Raw genomic sequence first — 26,026 nt, 5'->3', positions numbered from 1 at the left:
TGCACCGGAACTGCCTCCCTGTATGGGGGGGCAGGGGTACACAGGGACTGCCTCCCTGTATGGGGGGGGGCAGGGGTACACAGGGACTGCCTCCCTGTATGGGGGGCGCACAGGAACTGTCTCTGTACCAGGTGGAGGGGGCAGTGGGGGCAGGCAGGAACTCTCTCTCTGTACAGGGTGAGGTGTGCAGGGGTGCTCAGGGACTGTCTCTCTGTACCGCGGTGGGGGGGCTCACAGGAACGGTCTCTCCGTACCAGGTGGAGGGGGGCTCACAGGAACGGTCTCTCCGTACCGTGTTGGGGGGGGCACACAGGGACTATCTCTCCGTACCAGGTGGAGGGGGGCACACAGGAACGGTCTCTCTGTACCGTGTTGGGGGGGGGCACACAGGGACTATCTCTCTGTACCAGGTGGAGGGGGGCACACAGGAAATGTCTCTCTGTGCCAGGTGGAGGGGGGCACACAGGAAATGTCTCTCTGTGCCAGGTGGAGGGGGGCTCACAGGAAATGTCTCTCTGTACCAGGTGGAGGGGGGCACACAGGAAATGTCTCTCTGTGCCAGGTGGAGGGGGGCACACAGGAAATGTCTCTCTGTGCCAGGTGGAGGGGGGCACACAGGAAATGTCTCTCTGTGCCAGGTGGAGGGGGGCTCACAGGGACTGTCTCTCTGTGCCAGGTGGAGGGGGGCTCACAGGGACTGTCTCTCTGTGCCAGGTGGAGGAGGGCACACAGGAAATGTCTCTCTGTGCCAGGTGGAGGGGGGCACACAGGAAATGTCTCTCTGTGCCAGGTGGAGGGGGGCAGACAGGCACTGTGTTTCTGTGCCAGGTGGAGGGGGGCACACAGGGACTGTCTCTCTGTGCCAGGTGGAGGGGGGCTCACAGGGACTGTCTCTCTGTGCCAGGTGGAGGGGGGCACACAGGAAATGTCTCTCTGTACCAGGTGGAGGGGGGCAGACAGGCACTGTGTTTCTGTGCCAGGTGGAGGGGGGCACACAGGGACTGTCTCTCTGTACCAGGTGGAGGGGGGCTCACAGGGACTGTCTCTCTGTGCCAGGTGGAGGGGGGCACACAGGAAATGTCTCTCTGTACCAGGTGGAGGGGGGCTCACAGGGACTGTCTCTCTGTACCAGGTGGAGGGGGGCACACAGGGACTGTCTCTCTGTACCAGGTGGAGGGGGGCACACAGGAAATGTCTCTCTGTGCCAGGTGGAGGGGGGCACACAGGAAATGTCTCTCTGTAGCAGGTGGGAGGCAGGGAGGGTGCACAGGAACTGCCTCCCCATGCGGGGGTGGGTGCACGGCAGGGGAGCCCCTTCTCCTGCGAGGGCACCTTTGCACATGGAGCTAGTCAGCTGGTGTCGTCGGCCACAGGGTGCACCATGCCAGCCCCAGTGCAGTTTTGCTCCTGTGAGATCCCCGGCAAGGCAGGGAGACCGGGTCCCCTCATCATCAGCAGCATCTGGTGGGTCCGGGAGCCCCGCACCGTCTTGGGGCTCCGAGTGGGAGGCCGGCCCAGCAGGGTGGCTAGAGGACGCTGGGGCTGGGGCCCAGCTCAGCCGGGGACGCCGAGCAGGAGTTGTTGGCGTTGCGGGGGGGCAGGCTGGGGGTCAGTGTGCTCACGGAGCTGTCGCTAGGGCATCCATGCTGCAGGAGGATGTCGATGCACTCCTGGCTGCCAGCTCGCCGGGCGTAGGCCAGGGGCGTCAGGCCACGGGCGTCCCGGCTCTTCACGTCCACCCCATACTGCACAGGGAGAGAACATACCAGGGGCAGCCAGGTCAGTGCCAGGGAGCACCGGGTGGCTGCCAGCGGGACAGCCATGCAATGCCAGTGGGGACAGGCCAGGAAGGGGGGCCCCACCTGGGGTTTCCGGAAATGGTGGGAGTTGTGGGACTTGGAAAGGGGCTGGTGCAGGAGATCAACAATGGGAGAAGGCAGAAAGGGGGAGCTGGGGGGTCAGTGAGGGGCTGGGGGACAGGAGCTAGGAACCGGGGTCAGCGAGGGGTGGGGGGGAGGAGCCGGGGGACCAGGGTCAGTGAGGGGCTGGGTGTGAGGAGCCGGGGGACCGGGGTCAGCGAGGGGCAGGGGGACAGGAGCCGGGGGACCGGGCTCAGTGAGGGTCGGGGGACAGGAGCTGGGAACCAGGCTCAGCGAGGGGCGGGGGTCAGGAATCAGGGGACGGGGCTCAGCGAGGGGCAGGGGTCAGGAGCTGAGGAACTGGGGATTAGTGATGGGTGGGAGGGTCAGGAGCTGGGAACCGGGCTCAGCGAGGGGCGGGGGTCAGGAGTCAGGGGACTGGGGCTCAGCGAGGGGCGGGGGTCAGGAGCTGAGGAACTGGGGATTAGTGATGGGTGGGAGGGTCAGGAGCTGGGAACCGGGCTCAGTGAGGGACGGGGGACAGGAGTCGGGAACCGGGCTCAGCGAGGGGCGGGGGTCAGGAGTCAGGGGACTGGGGATTAGTGAGGGGTGGGAGGGTCAGGAGCTGGGAACCAGGCTCAGTGAGGGACTGGGGACAGGAGTCGGGAACCGGGCTCAGCGAGGGGCGGGGGTCAGGAGTCAGGGGACCGGGGCTCAGCGAGGGGCACGGGGACAGGAGTCGGGGGACCAGGGTCAGCAAAGGGTTTCTCCTCACCCATATGAGCAGCTGCGTGAAGACCACGTTGGCCATGGCGCTGGAGAGGTGCAGCGCCGTGCGCCCATCCCCGTCCCCGTAGGTCTCGTTCACCTCCTCCTTGGTGCCATGGGCCAGCAGCGTCACCACCAGGCGCACGTCGTCCTCCACCACGGCCCGCAGCAGCTGCTGCCCCAGGGGCACGTCCGAGTGCGGCAGGGCAGCCAGGAACAGCTTCTGCTCATACTTGGCCCGGATCCAGCGCTCCTTCTCCTCCCTGCAGGGAGGGACCCCACACCGGGGGCACCAGTGACACGGGGTACCACATGGCAGGGGCGGCTTGTGCCCCACACCACCCTGGCACTCGTGCCCCGAATGCACCTCCAGCACTCGTGCTGCATGCGAGTGCATCCCTCCTGGCACTCGTGCCCCGTACCCATCCCATGGCACTTGTGCCCCTTACTGCGCAGCACCCCTCGTGCCCCACGTGCAGACCTCTGTCCCTCCTGCCCTTCACCCCCCGCGCTTGTGCACCATGTGCAACCCCCTGCTCTTCACATACACTCCCCAGAACTCGTGCCCCACGTGAACCTTCCTGGCTCTCGTGCCCCGTGTCCCCCCCGCCCTGGCCCTCATGCCCTCTGCACCCTCCTCCTAGCTCTCGCGCCCCACGTGAACCTTCCTGGCTCTCGTGCCCCGTGTCCCCCCCGCCCTGGCCCTCATGCCCTCTGCACCCTCCTCCTAGCTCTCGCACCCCACGCGCCCCCAGCTCTCGTGCCCCGTGTCCCCCCCACCCTGGCACTCATGCCCTCTGCACCCTCCTCCTAGCTCTCGCGCCCCACGTGAACCTTCCTGGCTCTCGTGCCCCGTGTCCCCCCCGCCCTGGCCCTCATGCCCTCTGCACCCTCCTCCTAGCTCTCCGCCCCATGCGCCCCCAGCTCTCGTGCCCCGTGTCCCCCCGCTCGGCCCTCATGCCCTGTGCACCCACCTCCTAGCTCTCCGCCCCACACGCCCCCAGCTCTCGTGCCCCGTGTCCCCCCGCTCGGCCCTCGTGCCCTGTGCACCCTCCTCCTAGCTCTCCGCCCCACGCGCCCCCAGCTCTCGTGCCCCGTGTCCCCCCGCTCGGCCCTCGTGCCCTGTCTCTGTGCATGTGCCCTGCTGTTCTCACGCCCCGCCTGCCGGTGCAGCCCCCGGCGCGTCTCCACGGCGCGCGGGGCCTCGGCCAGCGGCAGGGAAAGGTTAGCTACTGCGCGCAGCTGCCCAGGGCCACAGGGGGCGGCGTTATCGCGCCTGGCGCAGACAAAGGCTGAGCCGCCGGCTGGGCCCGCCGGGGCTGCCGGGCCCGGCCGATCGATGCGCGCCGCGTGCCCCGCTATCTGCTCCCATTCTATCCATCTGCATCTGGCAGGCGGCAATCAATACCCCGCACGGAGCATGCTCACTGCCGCTGCCCCCTGACCCGCGCCAGCCGCTGATAAGGCGCAGAATGGGCTCTTGCCTGGGTGGCGGATGAGTGACAGGAGAGACGCTCCGACAGGGACAGACAAGGCCTGAAAGGGACGCACCCCTGAGACCCACAGGCAGGCGCCGGCAAGCTGTCGCCATTAACCCCTTCCGCTCCGCAGCCAGCCGGCACGGGGCAGCCACAGCACCTGCCAGCCAGACTCACCTGCCCCAAGGACACCCACCCCCTGGGGCCAACAGGGCTTCCCAGCTGCAGACCCCCGGGGCTGCCTCCCACAGCCCCCCTCTGCTCACGGCCCACCCCTGACCCGGGGCTCCTCACTGCAGCCCCTCACCTGGTGTTCTCGGGGCCTGGCTTCTGGTAGCCCTCCACTGCCCCTTCCCAGACCGCGTTGGCCAGCGCGTTGCCAATGGCTGTCATGACCATGATGAGCTCGCCAGGCCAGTCGTCCAGGTCCAGGGAGCGCACCCGGGACAGGTGGGTGCCCAGGTTACGGTGGATCCCGGAGCACTCGATGCACATGAGGGAGCCCAGGTTCAGACTTGCCCAGTCAGGGTCTGGAGGGTGGAAGGAGAGCGCAGGGAGGGGTGGCGGGTTATCGCATACCCCAGGGACACACAAGCCCATCCTCCACCCACGCGGCACCAGCCCTACCAGGACCCACATGTCCCCACCCAAACCTGCAGAGTCACCAGCCCCACAGGGATCCAGGGACCTACATTTTTTGCTTCCCTTGGGCAGTAAGATCCCATGGGAAAGTGAGGCCACTGGGGCAGAGCAGGAGGGCCCTGTGGGGCTCAGACCCCCTTTCCCTTGGGTGGAGTGCGTGGGTCCTGTGGAGCACAGACCCGCCCCCTTCCATGGGCAGGGCGGGAGGGCCCCATCCTCAGGCAGCGTCACTCACTGGGCGCGTCGCAGTCCACGCAGAAGCTGTTCCCACGTGCAGTGCGGACCGTCTGCAGGGCCAGTGCATCACTCTGGCTGCCCAGCCGAGCCTGGAACAGGAAAGAAACCCCCCCCGACTCATTAGAGGCTGGCTGGCCCCCTGGGCCTGTCTCCTCTCATCACTGTCCTCAAGACCAGCCCACCGAGCAGCTGCCAGGGCCACGCTCTGATGGGCACCAGATGGGCAGACAGCACTGTGGTCTGGGAAGCTGTCTCCAGCCAAGGCAGGGCACGGGGGGCAGGAGAGTGCCCGGGTGAGTGATGCCAGCTCTGGCAGGGTTGGGGAAGAGGGGCAGGCACCAGCCTGGACGGTGTGGAGGGTACACAGGAAGTGGCCTAGGCAGGACCACCGTGGGGCACGCGCTTACTGGGGTGGGGATGCAATGGGGCTAGCATTGACCCAGGTGGGGCAGCAGCCAACCCAGGCAGGGTGAGGTTGGGGTGCACGGGGGCAGGCACCAGTGTGTGAGGGGGCCTGGTCTGTGTAGGGCAAGTGGAGCAGGAGCTGACGGGGCGGGGGGGGGAGGGCTAGGAGAGGAGGGACCGTGGTGGGGCAGGTGTCTGCCCAAGCAGAGCAGGGTGGGGCACAGTGGGACAACTGCCAGCCTGGGCAGGGAGGGGGTCCCTCACCTTGTTCTTGCTGCTCTCGCAGCCCTGGAGGCTGGCCAAGATCTGGCTCTCGATGGCCTGGACCCACAGCTCCCGCTCCTCTGACGTCGAGGCCTCAAAAAGCCAGGTCTGGCCTGTCAGCGACACGATGATGAACTCGAACGACTCATCTTGTTCTGGAACAGAAGGGAGGGGTCACTGCGCCGGCACAGGGGGGTGATGGGGTGTCACGGAGTCCCTGGGCGATGCTCTGGAACTGCTCCCCAGGAAGCCAGGCAGGACTCTGGGGAAGTCTCCTCTCGGGGAGCAGCCTGTCTGCAGGACACACAGCTCCCCCGGCTCCACCTTCCTGGTTCTGACCTCGGAGCATTCAGCCTCCTCTGCCCCTCCGTGCGCTTCCCACAGCGAGTCCCCCCAGGCGGGGTCCTGGGGAAGCCAGAGGGTCCTGCACCCCAACTCCGCCGTCAGACGGGACTCTCAGCCAGCCAGTAAAACAGAGGTTTATTAGACGACAGAGACATGGTCTAAAACAGAGTTTGCAGGTGCAGAGAACCGGACCCCTCAGCTGGGTCCATTTTGGGAGGCAGTGAACGAGACAACCACGTCTGCCCTTCACTCCATGTCTCCAAACTGAAACTCCCTCCAGCCCCCCCTCCTCCTCTGGGCTTTGTCCCTTTCCCAGGCCAGGAAGTCACCTGATTCCTTTGTTCTCCAACCCTTTAGCTCTCACCTTGCAGGGGGGAAGGGCCAGGCCATCAGTGGCCAGGAAACAGGGTGTCGGCCATTCTCTGTGTCCAGACCCCTGCACACACCTGCCCTCTAGGGCTCTGCAGTGATCATACCCCCTTACCCCACCCCCTAGATACTTAAGAACTGCCTAGGGGAAACTGAGGCACCCCCACACTATTCAGAGGAAACATTAAGAACCGTCCCACTTCATCACATGGGGTCACTGCGCCGGCACGGGGGGGGGGGGGTGATGGGGTCACTGCGCCGGCACGGCAGATGGGGGCTGCCATGTCCACAGGTGGCCGAGGCTGTCCCTGTGTATGGCCCAGCCCCTCACCAAGGCCACAGCCCAAGCTCACTTTGAGCCAGCCTAGAGAGCGAGCCCTCGGGCAGGTGCTGCCTCCCCCAGCCTAGCCAGAACACAGCCCCCACCACGCCAAGCCATTCCCCTTCGTCCGCCCCCTCCAGTGCGGCTCGGTCACGCCCACGCCCATCACTGCATCACTAATATTTGTCAAAGCTCTTCCCAGCCCTGTCTCTGCGGCTGGACCAGGCTGTGGAAGGCCCAGCGGGCGGGGCCATGGCTGGAGGGGCTCAGAGACCCAGGACGGCGCCTGTGGGGACCCCCCGAGCCCAGCCCATGCTCTGAGCTGGTCGCCGTAGCCTCACCCCCGCACGAATGCCCAGGAGCCCATGCTCAGGTGCCAGTGCCTTGGGGGAGGGGGACTGCGGGTGGGACCAGCGGGGGCCACCCTGGCCCTGGGAGGGCTTGCGGCTGGGCCGGGCCTGTGGGAGACGTGGCTAGGGGTGGGTGGGAGGTAACGCCCATGTTCTCTGAGGAGATCGGCATCCAGATCTGCCCATCCCTGCGACTCAGCCGGGGGCCCCAGTGCTGACCCAAGCGGGCTGCCGGGGGGCGGGGGAAAGAGGGAGCAGTAAGGGGCTCCCCAGAGCGTGCCACGGGCAAGGGGGGCTACTCTGCCAGAAGCTGGGAATGGGCGACAGGGGATGGATCACTGGATGATTCCCTGTTCTGTTCATTCCCTCTGGGGCACCTGGCCCTGGCCGCTGTCGGAAGACAGGACACTGGGCTAGATGGGCCTTTGGTCTGACCCCGTCTGGCCATTCTTATGTACTCAGGGACTCCTTGGTGGGTGGGTGGAGGGGTGGATGCGGGAGAAAGGGGGCTCTGCTCAAGGTCTCCTTGGTGGGTGTGTGGAGGGGTGGGGAAGGGGGGCCCTGCTGAGGGACTCCTGGGTGCTGGGGTGGGGGTTTCTTCTCAGGGCCCCCAGGCACAGGGGTTCCTGGGGGTGGGGATGCTCACACCCTGAACTCACATGGGGTCCACGTCCCATCTCTGCACCCAGACGCCAGCGTTTACCGTTTATTGCCCAACCTGAGCAGTTAGTGCAGCCAAGGACTGAACTACGCAGGGCCGGAATGGAATGACTAATAAACGGTATGTCACAGCACACGCTTCAGCTCATAGCAAAATGATTTGTAATTACCTAATTAGCGTTATGCAAATAACACCCTCATCTCCATAATGTGCCTTCCCAGTTCTCTATTAAAAGCAGGGAGCCAACTGCGCAGCTCCAGAGCCAGCAGGGAGGTTGAGGGGCTGGGCCTGGAGTGCGCCAGGTTCTGCTAGCCCCGGGTCTGGAAGGGGTGGGGGCCCGTGGCCTTCACTCTGCTCTCTGCCCCTGGCCCTGTGAGCGGCAGGCCAGAGCAGGCTCTCCCAAAGGGGCAAACGGGACGGACACCCCAAGACACTTCAGCTGTGCAGGATACTCCCTAGCGAAAGAGGGGGGCCGACTGCCACTCCCACTCAACTTCTGCATTGCTGGGTGACTGGTAGCTCGGTCCTGGGTGAGGCTCACAACCCCTCCTCGCAGCCCCAGGAGAGGAGGTGTCCAGCCAGGGCAGCAGCAGCAACGGCAGGTCCCCACCACAGCAGTTCTACACACATCCAAGGCAGAGATCCGCAAAGCAGCAGCCAGCTTCAGCCTGCCAACCTCTGCCAAGAAGCCCTCAGCCACGGCTCGGGGGAGCACAGCTCTTGCCATCCACGGGGCTCCCACTTAGCTCAGAAACTGCCTATGGGACCAATCAGCACCAGTTCAGCATTGCAGAGCCACCGCAGTGAGAGGGAGGGTAAACAGCACCCAGGACTCTGCGCCTCTCCAGGGGCAGGACAACAGGACTGGGCTGGTCTCGGCAAGGGCGGGAAGGCTGCTTCTGGGTACTGACGGGCCACCATCCCAGCTGCTCCTGCCCTGGGGCCCACTGGGTGGAGGAGCTTGTCCATCTGGTAAGCTGCACCATTGCAAAAGCCACAGTGGAGATGAGGCCTGACCAGCGTGCCAGCCTGGGGCTGGCTCCATACAGATTTCTTAAGTCAGTCAGGATGTGACTTTCTACTGGTAGAGTTAGACCCGGCCAAGGCCAAGTGTGGCTCCAGTGAAACTGGGATAGAGGGGCCTCAGACCTGGACAGCTTACCCCCGTCCCGCACATGGCCGAGCCCTTGGCGCTGGGGTAGCTACACCCACACAGGGGTGTCACAGCCGGACAGTTTACCCCTGTCCCTCACATAGCTGAGTCTCCCTGCTCCGAGCCCTTCGCACTGGGGTACCTACATCCACACAGGGGTCAAACACCCGGACAGCTTACCCCGTCCCTCACACGGCCCAGCTCCCCCTGCTCCGGGCCCTTCGCGCTGGGGTACCTACATCCACACAGGGGTGTCACACCCGGACAGCTTACCCCGTCCCTCACATGGCTGAGTCTCCCTGCTCCGAGCCCTTCGCACTGGGGTAGCTACACCCACACAGGGGTCAAACACCCGGACAGCTTACCCCTGTCCCTCACACGGCCCAGCTCCCCCTGCTCCGGGCCCTTCGCGCTGGGGTACCTACATCCACACAGGGGTGTCACACCCGGACAGCTTACCCCGTCCCTCACACGGCTGAGTCTCCCTGCTCCGGGCCCTTCGCGCTGGGGTAGCTACACCCGCACAGGGGTCAAACACCCGGACAGCTTACCCCTGTCCCTCACACGGCCCAGCTCCCCCTGCTCCGAGCCCTTCACACTGGGGTAGCTACACCCACACAGGGGTGTCACACCCGGACAGCTTACCCCTGTCCCTCACACGGCCCAGCTCCCCCTGCTCCAAGCCCTTCGTGCTGGGGTAGTTACACCCACACAGGGATGTCACAGCCGGACAGCTTACCCCGTCCCTCACACGGCTGAGTCTCCCTGCTCCGGGCCCTTCGCGCTGGGGTAGCTACACCCGCACAGGGGTCAAACACCCGGACATCTTACCCCCGTCCCGCACATGGCTGAGTCTCCCTGCTCCGAGCCCTTCGCACTGGGGTAGTTACACCCACACAGGGATGTCACACCCGGACATCTTACCCCTGTCCCTCACATGGCCCAGCTCCCCCTGCTCCAAGCCCTTCGCGCTGGGGTAGTTACACCCACACAGGGGTGTCACACCCGGACATCTTACCCCTGTTCCTCACATGGCTGAGTCTCCCTGCTCCGAGCCCTTCGTGCTGGGGTAGTTACACCCACACAGGGGTGTCACAGCCGGACAGCTTACCCCGTCCCTCACACGGCCCAGCTCCCCCTGCTCCGAGCCCTTCGCACTGGGGTAGCTACACCCACATAGGGGTGTCACACCTGGACAGCTTACCCTGTCCCTCACACGGCTGAGTCTCCCTGCTCCGAGCCCTTCGCACTGGGGTAGCTACACCCACACAGGGGTGTCACACCCGGACAGCTTACCCCGTCCCTCACACGGCCCAGCTCCCCCTAATCCGAGCCCTTCGTGCTGGGGTAGCTACACCCACACAGGGATGTCACACCCGGACAGCTTACCCCGTCCCTCACACGGCCCAGCTCCCCCTGCTCCGAGCCCTTCGCACTGGGGTAGCTACACCCACATAGGGGTGTCACACCTGGACAGCTTACCCCGTCCCTCACACGGCCCAGCTCCCCCTAATCCGAGCCCTTCGTGCTGGGGTAGTTACACCCACACAGGGATGTCACAGCCGGACAGCTTACCCCGTCCCTCACACGGCCCAGCTCCCCCTGCTCCAAGCCCTTCGCGCTGGGGTAGCTACACCCACACAGGGGTGTCACACCCGGACAGCTTACCCCGTCCCTCACATGGCTGAGTCTCCCTGCTCCGAGCCCTTCGCACTGGGGTAGTTACACCCGCACAGGGGTGTCACACCCGGACAGCTTACCCCTGTCCCTCACACGGCCCAGCTCCCCCTAATCCGAGCCCTTCGTGCTGGGGTAGTTACACCCGCACAGGGATGTCACACCCGGACAGCTTACCCCTGTCCCTCACACGGCCCAGCTCCCCCTGCTCCGAGCCCTTCACACTGGGGTAGCTACACCCACACAGGGGTGTCACACCCGGACAGCTTACCCCTGTCCCTCACATGGCCCAGCTCCCCCTAATCCGAGCCCTTCGCACTGGGGTAGCTACACCCGCACAGGGGTGTCACACCCAGACAGTTTACCCCTGTCCCTCACATGGCCCAGCTCCCCCTGCTCCAAGCCCTTCGTGCTGGGGTAGTTACACCCACACAGGGGTGTCACAGCCGGACAGCTTACCCCTGTCCCTCACATGGCTGAGTCTCCCTGCTCTGAGCCCTTCGCACTGGGGTAGCTACACCCGCACAGGGGTGTAAGTCAGAGTGCTAGCACTCGTGTGTAGGCAAGGCCTAGCTGCCGCCTGCCTGCCCGCCCTAGCCCAGGGCTTCCTGTTCGGGGCTCCTTGTGGGGAACCCTCTCCCGCCTGAATGCTGTTCCCCCAGTGGGGCTATTGCTACACCTTGGAGCATGGCCATGAGCTTTTCGCTCCGGATCCGGGTTCCTGCCTGACCCCTCCCAGCAGCCTGGCAGGGCAGGCTCTGAGAGTCGAATCCAAGAGGAGAATGTCAGTGTTGGGCTCCAGGCCAGCGCTCAGGCTCCTGGGGCTGGGAACACCCCCACTCCGCTCAGCTGGGAGAATCGTTACTGCCCTGCTTGGTGCCAGCTCACTGCCAGGGCCCCATGCTCCAAGTCTGCCCCCTCCCAGGGGAAGGCCCATTTGCTGACCCCATGGGGACGGTGCTCCTCTCGAAGCCGCACTCCCCGCTCCCAAGTGGGAGACATTCTTGCGGGGGAGGCTCCTGGGACAGGAAGCGGCTCCCAGCAGCCATGAGGAATGAGCTTCGGGAGGGGATCATAGCACAGCGGGCACAGCTGAGGGGCCTGCCCAGATCAGCGTGGGGCACACAGCTCCCACAATCAAGAAGCAGAGGAAAGAACAGGGCAGGAGCCAGCCCGGCGCGGCAAGACCCTGTCTCCCCAGCCAGGCGGAGGTGGAGAAGGTCCCCTGAGCCCAGACAGCACCCTCTGCTGCTGGGGCAGGGAGTGCTGGGAGAATCCTTCGGCAGCTGGGCCTCCTGTGGGCGGTGACTGAGGGACACGGTCCAAGGCCTGGCAACCTAGGGCACACTGGCATGGCCACACCCCTGGGCCCAGGCGACCTTGCCCCCTAGCCCAGGGTCCTGACATGGGAGCTGCCAGGATGTAGGAGCCTGGCCCACACCCCATGGCCCTTTGGCTACTTCGTCAGGAGCTAAACAGCAGGTCCCTCCTTTGAGCCAAGGGCTGATTCTGGGAGGAGAACACTGGGGGAGGAAGAGCACTGGCAAGAGCCAGAGTACGGGTGAGGTGCCTATGTCTCCCCGGCTCTGCCACCGCTTCACCATCCTACTGACAGCGTCCTGCAGTCTGTTCTCCGCACCCTGGGCTCCACACTGCCAGTGCCCTGAAGCCTGACCCACAGCCTCCCTGCTAACCCCACCCTGGGCTGCATGCTGCCATTGCCCCCAAGACTGACCCACAGCCCTGCTGCTATCCCTGCCCTGGGCTGCATGCTGCCAGTGCCCCCAATCCTGACCCACAGACCCCCTGTTCTTCCCACCTGGGCTCCGCACTGCTAGTGACTCAATACCTGACCCACTGCCCCCCTGTTCTCCCCGCCCTGGGCTCTGCGCTGCCGGTGCCCCGCAATCCTGACCCACAGCCCCCTGTTCTCCCAGCCCTGGGCTCCCACCCCAGCTCTTCTGGTGCCCCTCCATCCTGACCCGCCATATCTCATCTGGATCAGGAGTGGGGCAGCGAGCCCTAGGGGAAGGGGCTCTCCTAGCTGGATGGGGGTGGGGCGGGGGGACTCCCCAGCTGGCTGGGGCAGAGGCTATCCCAGGGACAGCCTGAGAGCAGGACTAGTGGGAGTGTATTACGCCAGCTCCATTAGAATTAGTGGGCAGTGGAAATGAACAAGGCAATTCTCTGCCTCTTGATGAGGTTTTGATGAGGTTTTGAAGACTGAGCGCTGTGCAGAGCTGCCGAGCAGAGCGTGGCGAGACCTGCCGTTGTTAATGTGCGTTAACCCCCTGACCCCATCTCCAGTGCTGCCCAGCAACAAGTCCTCCAGCTGAGAGTGAAATTAGCCAGGGCATGGGATGGGCGCGCACGGCACCCGCAATTAACACGCATGCCATCGAGTCAAGCACAGCTCCCTGGGGTAAGCCCCGCAGCCCCCCTGGAGCCAGCCCTGGGGAAGGGAAGTGCCCCACAACACCAAGTAGTCAGCACGGGGGTAGAGGGACCCAGCCGCCCTCGAGGGAGCCTGCAGGAGGACCGGGAAGTCAGCTCCCTTCCGCCAGGGAAGGGGGCAGTCAGGCAGCACAGAGTGCCCTGCCCTTGTTGGGAGAGCCCAGCTCCCAGAGCACCCTGGGGCTTGGGAGAGGAGGCAGCGGGAGGACGGATCTGGCTCACCTGGTAGCATCAGGAGCTGCTGGTGCTTGACGAAGCTCTTGGGACTCCTGGCCCTCCAAGGGGGCACAGGAAGGAAGGGCCAGCTCTGGCTGGGGGTGACAGAAGAAGCGGGATTGGGCTGGTTCCCAATGGGGAGCTGCCACGCCTCCAGGCTGCTTGGGCCTGCCTGACTGCACTGATCCCAGAGCCCAGGACCTTGCCCTCCAAGGTGCGAGAGCACAACCCCGGAGAGCTCTCCCTCCACCTGGGCATGCCCAGACAGAGAGTAAAGCAGGGGGCTCCCTGGCACTTGCCACGGCAAGCTATGCTGCAGCAGCTGTGGGTGTGAGAACACAGTGCCCCTCCCCTGGAGCAGCGGGGACTGCGCAGGGGCCCCTGCACACAGGCACAAGGGAGTGCTGAGCACCCTCTCTTCTGGACTGCGGGGGCTGCACTCCCAGCACGCAGGACACAACCACCCCTTGGCATGCAGGGTGGTAACCCACAGAGCATGCTGGCCCTTCCCACAGCATGCTGGGCATAGGGCCCCTGGGGGTGTGGGGTGGCATCACCCACAGCATGCTGGGCATAGGGCCCCTGGGGGTGTGGGGTGGCATCACCCACAGCATGCTGGGCATAGGGCCCCTTGGGGTGTGGGGTGGCATCACCCACAGCATCCTGGGCATAGGGCCCCTGGGGGTGTGGGGTGGCATCTGTGACGAAGTGGGACTGTTCTTAATGTTCTCTCTGAATACTGTGTGAGTGCCTCAGTTTCCCCTATGCATTTCTTAAGTATCTAGGTGGTGGGATCAGGGGGTCTGATTGTTGCAGAGCCCTAGAGGGCCAGTGTGATGGTGTCTGCACAGAGAATGGCCGACACCCTGTCTCCTGGCAACTGATGGCCTGGGCCCCTCCTCTGCAAGGTGCCAACTGAAGGGGTTGGAGTACAAAGAGATCAGGTGGCCTCCTGGCCCCGGAAAGACACAAAGGTGAGAGGAGGGGCTGGAGAGTTTCAGTTTGGAGCTGGCTGGGGAAATGGAGGGAGGCCCAGACCCGGGATCTGGCCTTCCTGCCCCCAAGACGGGCCTGACTGAGGGGTCCTGTTCTCTGTACCTACAAGCTCTGTGTTAGACCATGTTCCTGTCGTCTAATAAACCTCTGTTTTACTGGCTGGCTGAGAGTCCCGTCTGACTGCGGAGTTGGGGGGCAGGACCCTCTGGCTTCCCCAGGAGCCCCACCTGGGCGGATTCGCTGTGGGAAGTGCACGGAGGGGCAGAGGAGGCTGAAGGCTCCGAGGTCAGACCCAGGAAGGTGGAAGCTGTGTGAGCTTCTTGCCCTGGAGACAGGCTGCTCAGAGAGAGGAGGCTCCCCCAGAGTCCTGCCTGGCTTCGTGTGGAATAGTTCCAGAGCATCGCCCGGGGACTCCGTGAGAGCATCCCCCACAGCTCGCTGGGCACAGGGCCCCTGGGGGCGCGGGTGGCATCACCCAAAGCAACACACCTAGCAAGGGAGCAGAGCCTCCGGCAGAACAAGGAACTGGAGATTCACACCCAGAATTAAGTGCCGCCTCTTGGAGCAGAATCGACTCCTGAGATGCCCCTGCCCTCGCCCGCCCCCGGCCGACACCCCCAGTGCCTCACTCCTCCCCTCCTCCTTCAGGACCTTCCCTGAATTCACCCTGTCATGCAAGCTGCCTTGCCATGGGGGAAGGGGCAAAGTCCTAATGGTGCAGCGGGAAGGAGAGGAAGTGCGATGCCAGGGCTCATGCTGCTGGGGCCATGGCTGGCCGCAGGAGGAGCAGCCCCTGCTCAGACGGTTTCACTCTTGCCCAGCTGAGGCCGAGCTGCAGCCCGCTTCTTGCTCCAGGCCCAGCGGCAGGGCCAGACGGCAGGCCCGGTGGCTGGGGCTGGCAGGCGGCCGCGGGGTGCCTGTTTGCAAGCTGCCAGCGTGTCCCTGTATCGTGATGAGGTGTTTGGGATATCAACAAATTAGCAGGCGTCGGGGAAGAGAAGGATGCAGGCGCCATTCGTAAATGTCAGCTCGCTGCCGCCTCATTTTGCAGCTCATTAAACCCAATATTCTAACCTGTATTGGTACAAGGGGAGCAGGCCCCTCCGCCGAGACAAGCCTCTGGAGAACCACAGCAGCAGGCCTGGCCACGGAGACTCCCCTGCGCTTCCCGCAGGGCCAACAGCGCCCTCACCTGCCGGCTAGCATAGCCCCCCAGCCAGACCCCCACGGGCCAGTCAGCCCCTGCCTCTAGGGAGGTGCCCGAGGAGGGTGGGCGTTCAGGGGGGTCGTGCCGAGGGGCACACAGCGGGGGGCCGTGGGGTGTGCACAGGGATGGTGGGGTCAGACGGAGGGGCACCCAGTGAGGGGGTGGGGGACATGCACAGGGATGAGGGGGTCATAAGGGGAAGCAGACAGTGGGGGGCATATATGGGGACACACAGTGCAGAGGTGCATGCAGGGGTGTGGGCAGTTGTTCTGGGAGGAAGGGGGGGTCATACCAAGGGCCACACAGCAGTGGGGGGTGGGGTACATGTAGAGCACAGGGGTTGTACCAAGGGGTGCATGGGGTGGGGGGTGGGGTACATATGGAGCATGAGGGGGTTGTACCAAGGGCCACACAGTGGTGGGGTACGTACAGGGCAGTGGGGGTTGTACCAAGTGGAGCATAGGGGTGAGGGGTGGGACACACACAGAGCGAGGGGGGGTTGTACCAAGGGGCCCACACAGTGGTGGGGGGTGGGACACACACAGAGCGAGGGGGGGTTGTACCAAGGGGCCCACACAGCGGTGGGGGGTGGGACACACACAGAGCGAGGGGGGGGTCATACCAAGGGGCACACAGTGGTGGGGGGTGGGACACACACAGAGCGAGGGGGGTTGTACCAAGGGGCGCACAGCAGTGGGCGGGGGGTACATACAGAGAAGGGGGGTTGTACCAAGAGGCACAGGGGTGGGTCACGTACTTAGCACGGGGGCTGTCCCAAGGCGCACACGGGGGGGAGCGGGGCGAGGCGTGCGTACGAGGTTGAGGGGGCAGACGGAGGGGGTGGCCAGCAGGAGTGCCACCCGGGGGCTGGGGCCGGCCGCCTGCCATGGGAGGAGGAGCGCACGGGAGGGCCGCGTTAGGGCCGAACGAAGAGGCTCCGGGGAAGGGGAGCGTGCGGGTGACGGTGTCTGTGTGGGGCAGGCAGGAGCTGAGCGCTAGCAGCCGTAATCCCCGGCAAGCTGGTAAATGCAGCTCAGAGAAGTGTTTCCAGTCAGCGAGATGGGCGCTCCCGACAGCCCCTGACAGTCCGCATTAATCACGCCCGGCGCCCACCACAGCTCTTTACTGGCCATCAATTTCCCCCGGGTTTTCAAACTACAAAACAAAGACAAAAGCGCGTCGTTTTGCTGCCGCTGAGAAGCACATTAAGGGGCTGTCAGCTTCTCGCCATGCACCCTGCATCACTCTTTAAGCACATGAGAAGTTCATTATCCCTGGAGCTCTGGCAGCCATGGGGATGCTGGGCTAGGGAGTGTCGCAAAGGCGCCTGCTGCCGGCACATCCCTCGCATGCTCGTCAGGGCTCCTCCTGGCTGCTGAGAGCCAAGCCAAAGGCCTGGAGGAGCCTAGGGCGACAGGCTGGGGCTGCTGGGCAGGGCTCTGAGCTGGCAGTTCCTGGCTTGCTTCATCCCACGGAGGTCAGTGTTGGCCCCTCGCAGCCCGACACTGCTCTCCCCAGTCTGGGGATGCTCTCTCACTGGCCAGCACGGCAGGTGTGCGGCAAGCCCGGAGCGCCCCGGCTTCCCGACGCTCCTGCTGCACTCGCTCGTTTGGTGCGTACCCTAGCAGCCCGATGGCACCCTTGCCATAGTTTGTTGATGCTCCCTAGCAGCTTGACACGCCGCTCTCTTTAACATGCGACCATGTAAAAAAGCAACAGCTCGTTTGATTTATGATACTTCAGAACAACTAAGATTCAATTGCTCTGCACGTCCCCAGCTCTGATTACCTCCTAAATGAGATAAACTGATGGCAATTTATCCCAGACCTCCCCAACTTTCCCAGGATGCTCACCTGAGAAACTGGCATCAGCACACGGGGCCAGCACGCTGGGCAGGGGCCGCGCCAGGGAGAGCGGGATGCAGAGCATGTGCACACACTGCCGGGCAGGGAGAGGGGCAGGATGGGGTAGCAGCCCTGACTTTAGGACAGCAGTCATGGACGTCTGCCACTGCCCAGGAGCGGGAGGGTTGTCTCAGTTCTGGGAAGTGGACTCCAGCCATCTACATGGGAACATTATTTCCCCTGACTTAAGTGACTTGCTGCAGGCACAGCTGTGGGCACACTGAGCGCCCTGCTTTGCCCTGCAAACCATGGCGGCAGCCGGGCAGACCTGTCGGAAGCCTCATGCCTGGGCCCGTCTGACAACAAGCAGCACCCGTGTGGGCAGGCACTAATGCGGTCTGGGCTGCTGCTGCTGATCCAGGCTGCCTTGGAGAACTCAGAGCTGGAATGTGCAACCCCACAGAGCTGGCAAAACACAGCTTTGGGGGGACGTTCCCCTCTCAACCCCTGGCAAGCCCTCCCTGCTCTTCAGCGCGGGCGAGAGCCAGCCTCAGTCCCTCTGGCAGCGTGGCTCCAGGACAGGACACTGGCTCCTTGCTGAGCAAGGCATCTCTGTCCCTGAAGGTCCAGCCCCCGCACCCAGGGGCTCTCTCACTTCCCCCGTGTTGAGCTGAAGCATTCGTCTTCCCCAGTGGAAAAACTTCCCCGTGGTCACGGTTCAAGGTGGGCCTGGCCACTGAGGTGGAGAGCCAGCGTTGGCTAACAGCAGCGATTCTGGGAGGCTATGACACCACCTGCATCAGGGCTTACATTGACCTCTGACTATGAGAGAGGAGGAGGGACCTAACGTGGGGGGCAACTGGGGGTTCTTCCACCTATCGCTGCAGCACCAGGTGCTGGCCACGGGACTAGACAGTGCCTATGCAATGCCTCGGAGACATCAAATGCCAAATTACCCCCACTGCCCGGATTCCCAGCGTGGCCCATCCTGCGTGTGACTGTCCGGCTGTGAGCTCACTGGCTGGGGCCGCCGCACACAGTGCCGAGTCCAGCACTCAGTAGTGCGGAAGGGGGCCTGGAGGCATGCAGGGGAGTAACTTCCATTCTCCCGAGGACCTCTGAGCATGGGAGGAGGCTTCTGCCAGTCCCAGCCCAGAGGAGGGCTGAGCTGGGCTCTCCCAGAAGGAACACACGACTTGGCTCAGGAGGCTTCCGTGTGACTGAGACATTTCCCAGCCATGCTACAGAAGCTGCCTCAGACTGAGCAGAACAGGGCCTACAACCCTCAGCTACAGGCCTCCTGGCTGGCTATGGCTGGACTGCATTGCAGCCCTGGGAGCAAACAGTGCTTCTCCTTAGGAGCAGCCCCAACCGCACAAACAGCCTGGGGCGGGAAAAGGCTTTGTCCTACAGAGAGCACTGCAGCTCAGGGCCCTCCCTGAGCCCTAATTAATGGCCCTGTCTTCCCCAGCCAAGGGGTGAGATCCAGAGAGACTAATAGAATTAACCCAACTTTTCAGTGCTTTGCTTCACATCCTTATCCTCTTTTTAACATAGGAAATTACATTAGTAAAGTAAGTTTTAAAAAAAGCACACAGAGAAAACAAAAATTCCACCACGTGGAACAATACTGACCCCTCACGGGTCACGATAGGGTTGAGACCTTTAGATCCACAGCACAGACCTCTGCCACTGCACTAAACTGGGTAACTGGCAGCAGTAGAAAGCTGTTATCCTCCATGGGAATGGCGTTGGAGGAGGATTAGACGCATGCCAGCGAGTTTTGCAGCTATTGTTGACAACAGAGGAATGCTGGGAGACTCAGAAATCCTGGGTTCAACTCCTGGCTGATGATGGGAGTGTGGCTAGTTGGTTACAGAGGTTTAGATTGGATATTAGGAAAAACTTTTTCACTAAGAGGGTGGTGAAACACTGGAATGCGTTGCCTAGGGAGGTGGTGGAATCTCCTTCCTTGGAAGTTTTTAAGGTCAGGCTTGACAAAGCCCTGGCTGGGATGATTTAACTGGGAATTGGTCCTGCTTCGAGCAGGGGGTTGGACTAGATGACCTTCAGGGGTCCCTTCCAACCCTGATATTCTATGATTCTATGATTCTATGACCTTTCTGTCCTGTCTCCCGCAGCATGTCCCTCCCTGGCCAGCCCATCCCCCTATGCTCCTGCTCCCACAGCCTTACCCTGCCCTCGGTGTCCCAGCCCCTGCACTGCAGCAGCAGGCAGCTGCTCCCCCTCCTCCAGGTGCCTGCAGCCTGGGCACCAGCAGGATGAGGACTGAGCACACAGGACAGGAGTCCCGCGACACTCAGTGCCAGCGTCTGGCACCACAGTGGCCTCTGGTAGCCGGGAGGGGCAGTGACAAATGAAGTTTGGCACCTGACACTTCACTGGCAAATGAACTTTAATGCCGAGAAATGCAGAGAAATGCACATTGGAGGGAAACATTGTAACTACTTGTACACCTGACAAGTTCTGAATTAACTCTCAACCCTGGAATGGGACCTGGCCTCACTGTAGACAGCTCAGTGGAGTGGAGGCCTCTGCTGTGATCAGACAAGTTACCAAGAAGTTCGGACGCATAAGAAGAGGGGTTAGGGTTAGATTAGAGGGTTAGATTGACGTAAATCAATGGTGCAGCAGCATCCGCATCCCATGTGCCACACCAGCACTCACCCCATCTCAGAAAGGGTTTGCAGAACTACCGGGGGCTCAGAGAAGGGAGAGGAGATCGAGTTTTTCCAGGCCCTCAATCAACTATGAAGAGAGATTGAAATACCTGGGATTGTTACGGTACAGGGGAGATGAGAAAGAGGAACATGATAAAGGTCTATAAAATAAAAACTGGTCTAGACAAGGGAGATCGGGAACTTCTCTTCGCCCTGTCTCCTAGCACAGGAACAAGGGGACACTCCATGCAATTACGTGAGAAGTTCAAAACTGGGGAAATACTTTTCCACACAATGCTCTCAGACTGTGGAACTCCCTGTCCCAGGGAGCTGTTGAGGCCAAGAACCTAGCCAGATTCAAAGAGGTACTGGATGTTTATATGGATATCCAGAATTTCCAGAGTTGTCATAACGAACGCTAACGATTTTGAAAGGGATATTACAGCTCATGCTTCAAAGCTCAGAGATTCCTGTAACTATGAGAGATCAGGCTGAGAGCTCGCATGGGGGAAAACTTATCCCCATCTACTACCGTGGGACGCTTATACCTGATCCTGCCACTGCCACCGGGCACTGGGCTAGCTGGACCTCAGGTCTGATCTAGTCCAGCCATCCCTACATTCCTCAGCCTGCTCAGGCCTGGTTGCTACACATGGAGATGACAGAGAACTTAGCAGTCGGGGCAGATTTTCACTAGGACAGCAAAAGGCTCCTTTCTGGCCCCAGGGCAAGCCCTGGGGCCAGAATTTCCCCTGGCAAATGTCAAGGCCGACTCCAAAGCCTGGAGATGCTGGAGCTTCTCAGCACAATGGATGTCAGAGCTTTTTAACTCTCATGTTCCTGAACCTTTCTCAGAAGCTTGGCCCAAGGCAGCCAGACAGAGTCCCAGAGTTAAGGCCAGAAGGCTCTACCAGACCCTCTCCTGTACACTGCAGGCCACCAAGCACGACCCAGCATCCGCCCACCACGCCAGCAACAACAGGTCAAAGAACGGCACCCCCCAAGAGACTACCTCCTGCATGCCACTGCCGAGCACGGGAGAGACGGGGGCCCCAGCAATGGCAGGGGAAGGAAGGAGCTTGCACTCAGGACGAGAAGTTCCAATCGCTACAGCTGAGCACATTTATAAGCAAATGAAAATAGGATCTTACACTGGCAGGTGTCTGGCAGCCTCTCCTGTGGGCCCTCCCAGGTCCACCGCTGGTGTCAGAAACAAACAAATACATACCCAGAGCAGCAGCTGGCACGGGAGCATGGTCCCTGCTCCCCGCTGCAGGGGAGAAAGTGAGGGCAGACAAGCTGGGCTGGAAGTTCATTTCCATCAAAGGGTGGAGAGCTCAGGATTTGTGCCACCAATGTACCATAGGGGACCAGGGCTCCCCCAGGTACAACTGGCTGCTTGCGGCTGCCCCAGCAGAATGACAGACACTTCCTACCTTCTGCTGCTGTGCTGGGGCCATCAGGGCGGGCTGTCCCTGTGCTCTTTTTCCTGCGGTGTTTCTTCCTGTTTGCATGAGGGGATGGAGGCGGCTCCAGCTTCGGGCTCGCAGCGTTGGACATATTTGGGCTGGAACTGAGAGCATCTGAGGTGCCGTTAGCTTTGGAGAGAGAGAGAAACGGCGACATTTAGAGACCTCAGCACCACCATGCTCAGACCCGCTCGACTCCCTCCCACAGAGGCAGCCCAAGACTCTCCACCCTGTCCCACAGAGACAGCCCAAGACACCCCACCCTGCCCCACAGAGACGCCCTGAACATCCCCGCCTGCTCCTGTCCCACAGTGCTGCCCCGAACATCCCTGCCCACTCCTGTCCCCGAGACAGCCTTGGTCACCCCACACTGCCACACAGAGATGCCTTGAACATCTCTGCCTGCTCCTGTCCCACAGAGATGCCCCAGTTGCCCCACTCTGCCCCACAGAGACAGCCCCAGACACCTCACCCTGTCCCACAGAGACATCCCAAACATCCCCGCCCGCTCTTGTCCCACAGAGATGCCCCAGACACCCCACCCTGTCCCACAGAGACAAATATCCCCGTCTGCTCAAATATCCCCGTCTGCTCCCATCCACCAGAGACAGCCCCAGATAACCTATCCTGCCCCTGAGAGATGCCCAGAACATCCCCGCCTGACTCCCTTCCACTGAGACGCCCTGAACACCCCCGTCTGCCCCCACCCATCAGAGATGTCCCAGCTCCCAGCTGCCCCCCACTGCCCAGGCAGGCCGTGGGATGCCCCACCCTGCTCCACGAGTCGGGCCCTGTCCCCGGAGGGAGGTGTGGTGGCTGGGAAGCGCACACCTGCTGGGAGTCCCCACCTAGGCCCTACTCAGGTGCTCTGCTGCGGCTGGCAGCCATCTCCAGGCCCAGCACAGGACTCCTCCTCCAGAGGCGATGACTGGGCTGCCCCTCTCAGGAGCCCGAGCAGGATAGGCTTCAGAGGCTGCCGATACAGAGCTGCAGAAGCCGTATCCCCGGTAGCAAAGCACCAAATTTATCCTCAATCATACTGTTCCTTACAATTAATAGCAGAATTAGAAACAATCAGGGAGCTGCCTAATTACTGTCAATTAGAGCGCGCTAATCAAGCTCCGCTCACACACACACACGCTGCCGCTGCACTCACCATTAAATGTCAAATTTCATTAGAGACCAGCAACAAAATCAAAAGCCTGACATTCAATTTCAGCAGCGCACACAGCACAGGCTTCCAATCAGCATAAAAATGCAGACTCCGGGGAAGGCAGCGAGGTGCGGGCGCCTCGCTCCGCTGTTAACCCTCTCTGAAATATGCTTCTGCCTCCCCCGAGGCCAAGTGCTGGGCCTCTGCTCAGAGCCCCGGCCCAAGGCCCCCCGATAGCCTCCCTCTCTGCAGGCTCTGACCCCCGCTTTGGCCTGAATACGGACCCTGGACTTCGGAAAAGCAGACTTTGACTCCCTCAGGGAACGGATGGGCAGGATCCCCGGGGAGAATAACATGAGGGGGAAAGGAGTCCAGGAGAGCTGGCTGTACTTTAAAGAAACCTTCTTGAGGTTATAGGGACAAACCATCGGGATGTGTAGAAAGAATAGTAAATATGGCAGGCGACCAGCTTGGCTTAACAGTGAAATCCTTGCTGATCTTAAACGCAAAAAAGAAGCTTACAAGAAGTGGAAACTTGGTGGGATGACCAGGGAGGAGTATAGCAATATTGCTCGAGCATGCAGGGGTGTAATCAGGAAGGCCAAATCACACACACTGGAGTTGCAGCTAGCAAGAGATGTTAAGAGTAACAAGAAGGGTTTCTTCAGGTATGTTAGCAACAAGAAGGAAGTCAAGGAAAGTGTGGGCCCCTTACTGAAGGAGGGAGGCAACCTAGTGACAGAGGATGTGGAAAAAGCTAATGTACTCAATGCTTTTTTTGCCTCTGTCTTCACAAACAAGGTCAGCTCCCAGACTGCTGCACTGGACAGCACAGCATGGGGAGGAGGTGACCAGCCCTCTGTGGAGAAAGAAGGGGTTTGGGACTATTTAGAAAAGCTGGACGAGCACAAGTCCATGGGGCCGGATGCACTGCACCCTAGAGTGCTAAAGGAGTTGGCGGGTGTGATTGCAGAGCCATTGGCTATAGATCTTTGAAAACTCATGGCCATCGGGGGAAGTCCCGGACGGAAAAAAGGCTAATGTAGTGCCCATCTTTAAAAAAGAGAAGGAGGAGGATCCGGGGAACTACAGGCCAGCCAGCCTCACGTCACTCCCTGGAAAAATCATGGAGCAGGTCCTCAAGGAATCAATTCTGAAGCACTTAGAGGAGAGGAAAGTGATCAGGAACAGTCAGCATGGATTCACCAAGGGCAAGTCATGCCTGACTAATCTAATTGCCTTCAATGACGAGATAACTTGCTCTGTGGATGAGGGGAAAGCAGTGGACGTGTTGTTCCTTGACTTTTAGCAAAGCTTTGGCACAGTCTCCCACAGTATTCTTGCCAGCAAGTTAAAGAAGTATGGGTTGGATGAATGGACTATAAGGTGGGTAGAAAGTTGGCTAGATTGTCGGGCTCAACGGGTAGTGATCAATGGCTCCATGTCTAGTTGGCAGCCGGTATCAAGAGGAGTGCCCCAAGGGTGGGTCCTCTGGCCGGTTTTGTTCAATATCTTCATAAATGGTCTGGAGGATGGTGTGGATTGCACCCTCAGCAAGTTTGCAGATGACACTTAGCTGGGAGGAGAGGTAGGTACGCTGGAGGGTAGGGATAGGATACAGAGGGCCCTAGACAAATTAGAGGATTGGGCCAAAAGAAATCTGATGAGGTTCAACAAGGATAAGTGCAGAGTCCTGCACTTAGGACGGAAGAATCCAATGCACCGCTACAAACTAGGGACCGAATGGCTTGGCAGCAGTTCTGCAGAAAAGGACCCAGGGGTTACAGTGGACGAGAAGCTGGATATGAGTCAACAGTGTGCCCTTGTTGCCAAGAAGGTCAATGGCATTTTGGGCTGTATATGCAGTGGCATTGCCAGCAGATCAAGGGACGTGATCATTCACCTCTATTTGACATTGGTGAGGCCTCATCTGGAGTACTGTGTCCAGTTTTGGGCCCCACACTACAAGAAGGATGTGGAAAAATTGGAAAGCGTCCAGCGGAGGGCAACAAAAATGATTAGGGGACTGGAACACATGACTTATGAGGAAAGGCTGAGGGAACTGGGATTGTTTAGTCTGCGGAAGAGAAGAGTGAGGGGGGATTTGATAGCTGCTTTCAACTACCTGGAAGGGGGTTCCAAAGAGGATGGATCTAGACTGTTCTCAGTGGCGGCAGATGACAGAACGAGGAGTAATGGTCTCAAGTTGCAGTGGGGGAGGTTTAGGTTGGATGTTAGGAAAAACTTTTTCACTAGGAGGGTGGTGAAGCACTGGAATGTGTTACCTAGGGAGGTGGTGGAATCTCCTTCCTTAGAAGTTTTTAAGGTCAGGCTTGACAAAGCTCTGGGTGTGATGATTTAGTTGGGGACTGGTCCTGCTTTGAGCAGGGGGTTGGACTAGATGACCTCCTGAGGTCCCTTCTAACCCTGATATTCTATGATTTTATGACCTCTGGTGCAACAGGAGCAGGGAGACGCTGGAACAAGAGGCAGCATGGGCAAATGGGCAGGGTACTGGGCTGGAACTCAGGGGATTCCGGTTCCACTCCCAACCCTGCTACTGACCCCCCATGGGATCCTTGGCCAAGTCGCTTCCTTTCTCTCGGCCTGTCCCCACGTGTTAGTCTGTGAGCGCGGTCCAGCACAGCCCATCTCTTGCTGTGTGCCCAGTGCTCTGCGGGACGGCCCAGAGCCAAACAGAGCAGTACTAGCGGGATGGAGAAGGCTGGGACAGCCTCACGAGGTAGCACCCAGGGCCCTTTAACACTAGTTAGGATACAGCCCTGCAGAACACTCCTGGTCTGCCTCGGCCAAGGGACTGAGGGGGCCCCAGGCTCTGTCTACACCACAGAGCCTGTGCCAGCAGGACCCCTAGTCTGGACACTGCGTACACCCACAGAAGCGTTTCCATCAGCACAGCAGTCACACCACTTCCCTGAACGAAGTCAGCAACGCTGACGGATGCCCTCGTCCGTCGGGATAGCTGTCGGTCAGGGATCTGGCTTTCACACTCCCTGACCAGCAGAGCTATGCCAACCTAACTTTTACAGGTGCTCAAGCCCTGGTATAAAAGCGTCTCTCTCTAGTGTCTCATGCTCACCCCCAGCGGAGACGCACAGGAGCTGGGGGTTTCTGCCACCAATTATCCGCAGGGAAAGAGTTCACAGGGTTGACAATTAAGGCAGCTAATAAATGGAATCAATTCCCCATACCAACCACTCACGCCAGGGCAGGGCCGCCATTTCTTGGCACTGGAAATGGTTACTTCCCAGGCACACGGAGGAGCTGCTGTACTTGGCGCAGGCCCGAGACACACACAAGCCGGTTCAAGAGTCACTGGGTCTGGTCTACCGAGAATGCTGAACCAGTGTAACTAATGGTGCCATGTTAACCGGGTTAGCTAACGCAGCACTGCTGTGTGCAGGGGGGACGGGACCTGTTAGGGCAGCCTGCCCTGGTATCTAGGCCGAGACAAG

At 61.2% G+C, this 26,026-nt stretch overlaps 1 protein-coding gene across 1 annotated transcript in view; it reads right to left on the bottom strand.

The window, feature by feature from the left end:
* Positions 1-424: 424 nt before the first annotated feature.
* The window catches only part of AGAP3 (ArfGAP with GTPase domain, ankyrin repeat and PH domain 3), a 257,979-nt gene continuing 232,377 nt past the window's right edge, over positions 425-26,026 (bottom strand). Inside the window, exons 13-18 of the mRNA XM_077808650.1 lie at positions 21,365-21,526; positions 5,654-5,808; positions 4,983-5,073; positions 4,413-4,635; positions 2,635-2,890; positions 425-1,745 (exon numbers count right to left, since the gene is read on the bottom strand). Coding sequence (XP_077664776.1) covers positions 1,527-1,745; positions 2,635-2,890; positions 4,413-4,635; positions 4,983-5,073; positions 5,654-5,808; positions 21,365-21,526 — 1,106 coding nt within the window. The 3' untranslated portion in view covers positions 425-1,526. The remainder of the gene's footprint in view (positions 1,746-2,634; positions 2,891-4,412; positions 4,636-4,982; positions 5,074-5,653; positions 5,809-21,364; positions 21,527-26,026) is intronic.

Source organism: Eretmochelys imbricata, chromosome 2 (genome assembly GCF_965152235.1).
Source record: "Eretmochelys imbricata isolate rEreImb1 chromosome 2, rEreImb1.hap1, whole genome shotgun sequence".
Lineage (NCBI taxonomy): Eukaryota > Metazoa > Chordata > Testudines > Cheloniidae > Eretmochelys > Eretmochelys imbricata.
This window is presented reverse-complemented; position numbering and strand designations above follow the sequence as displayed.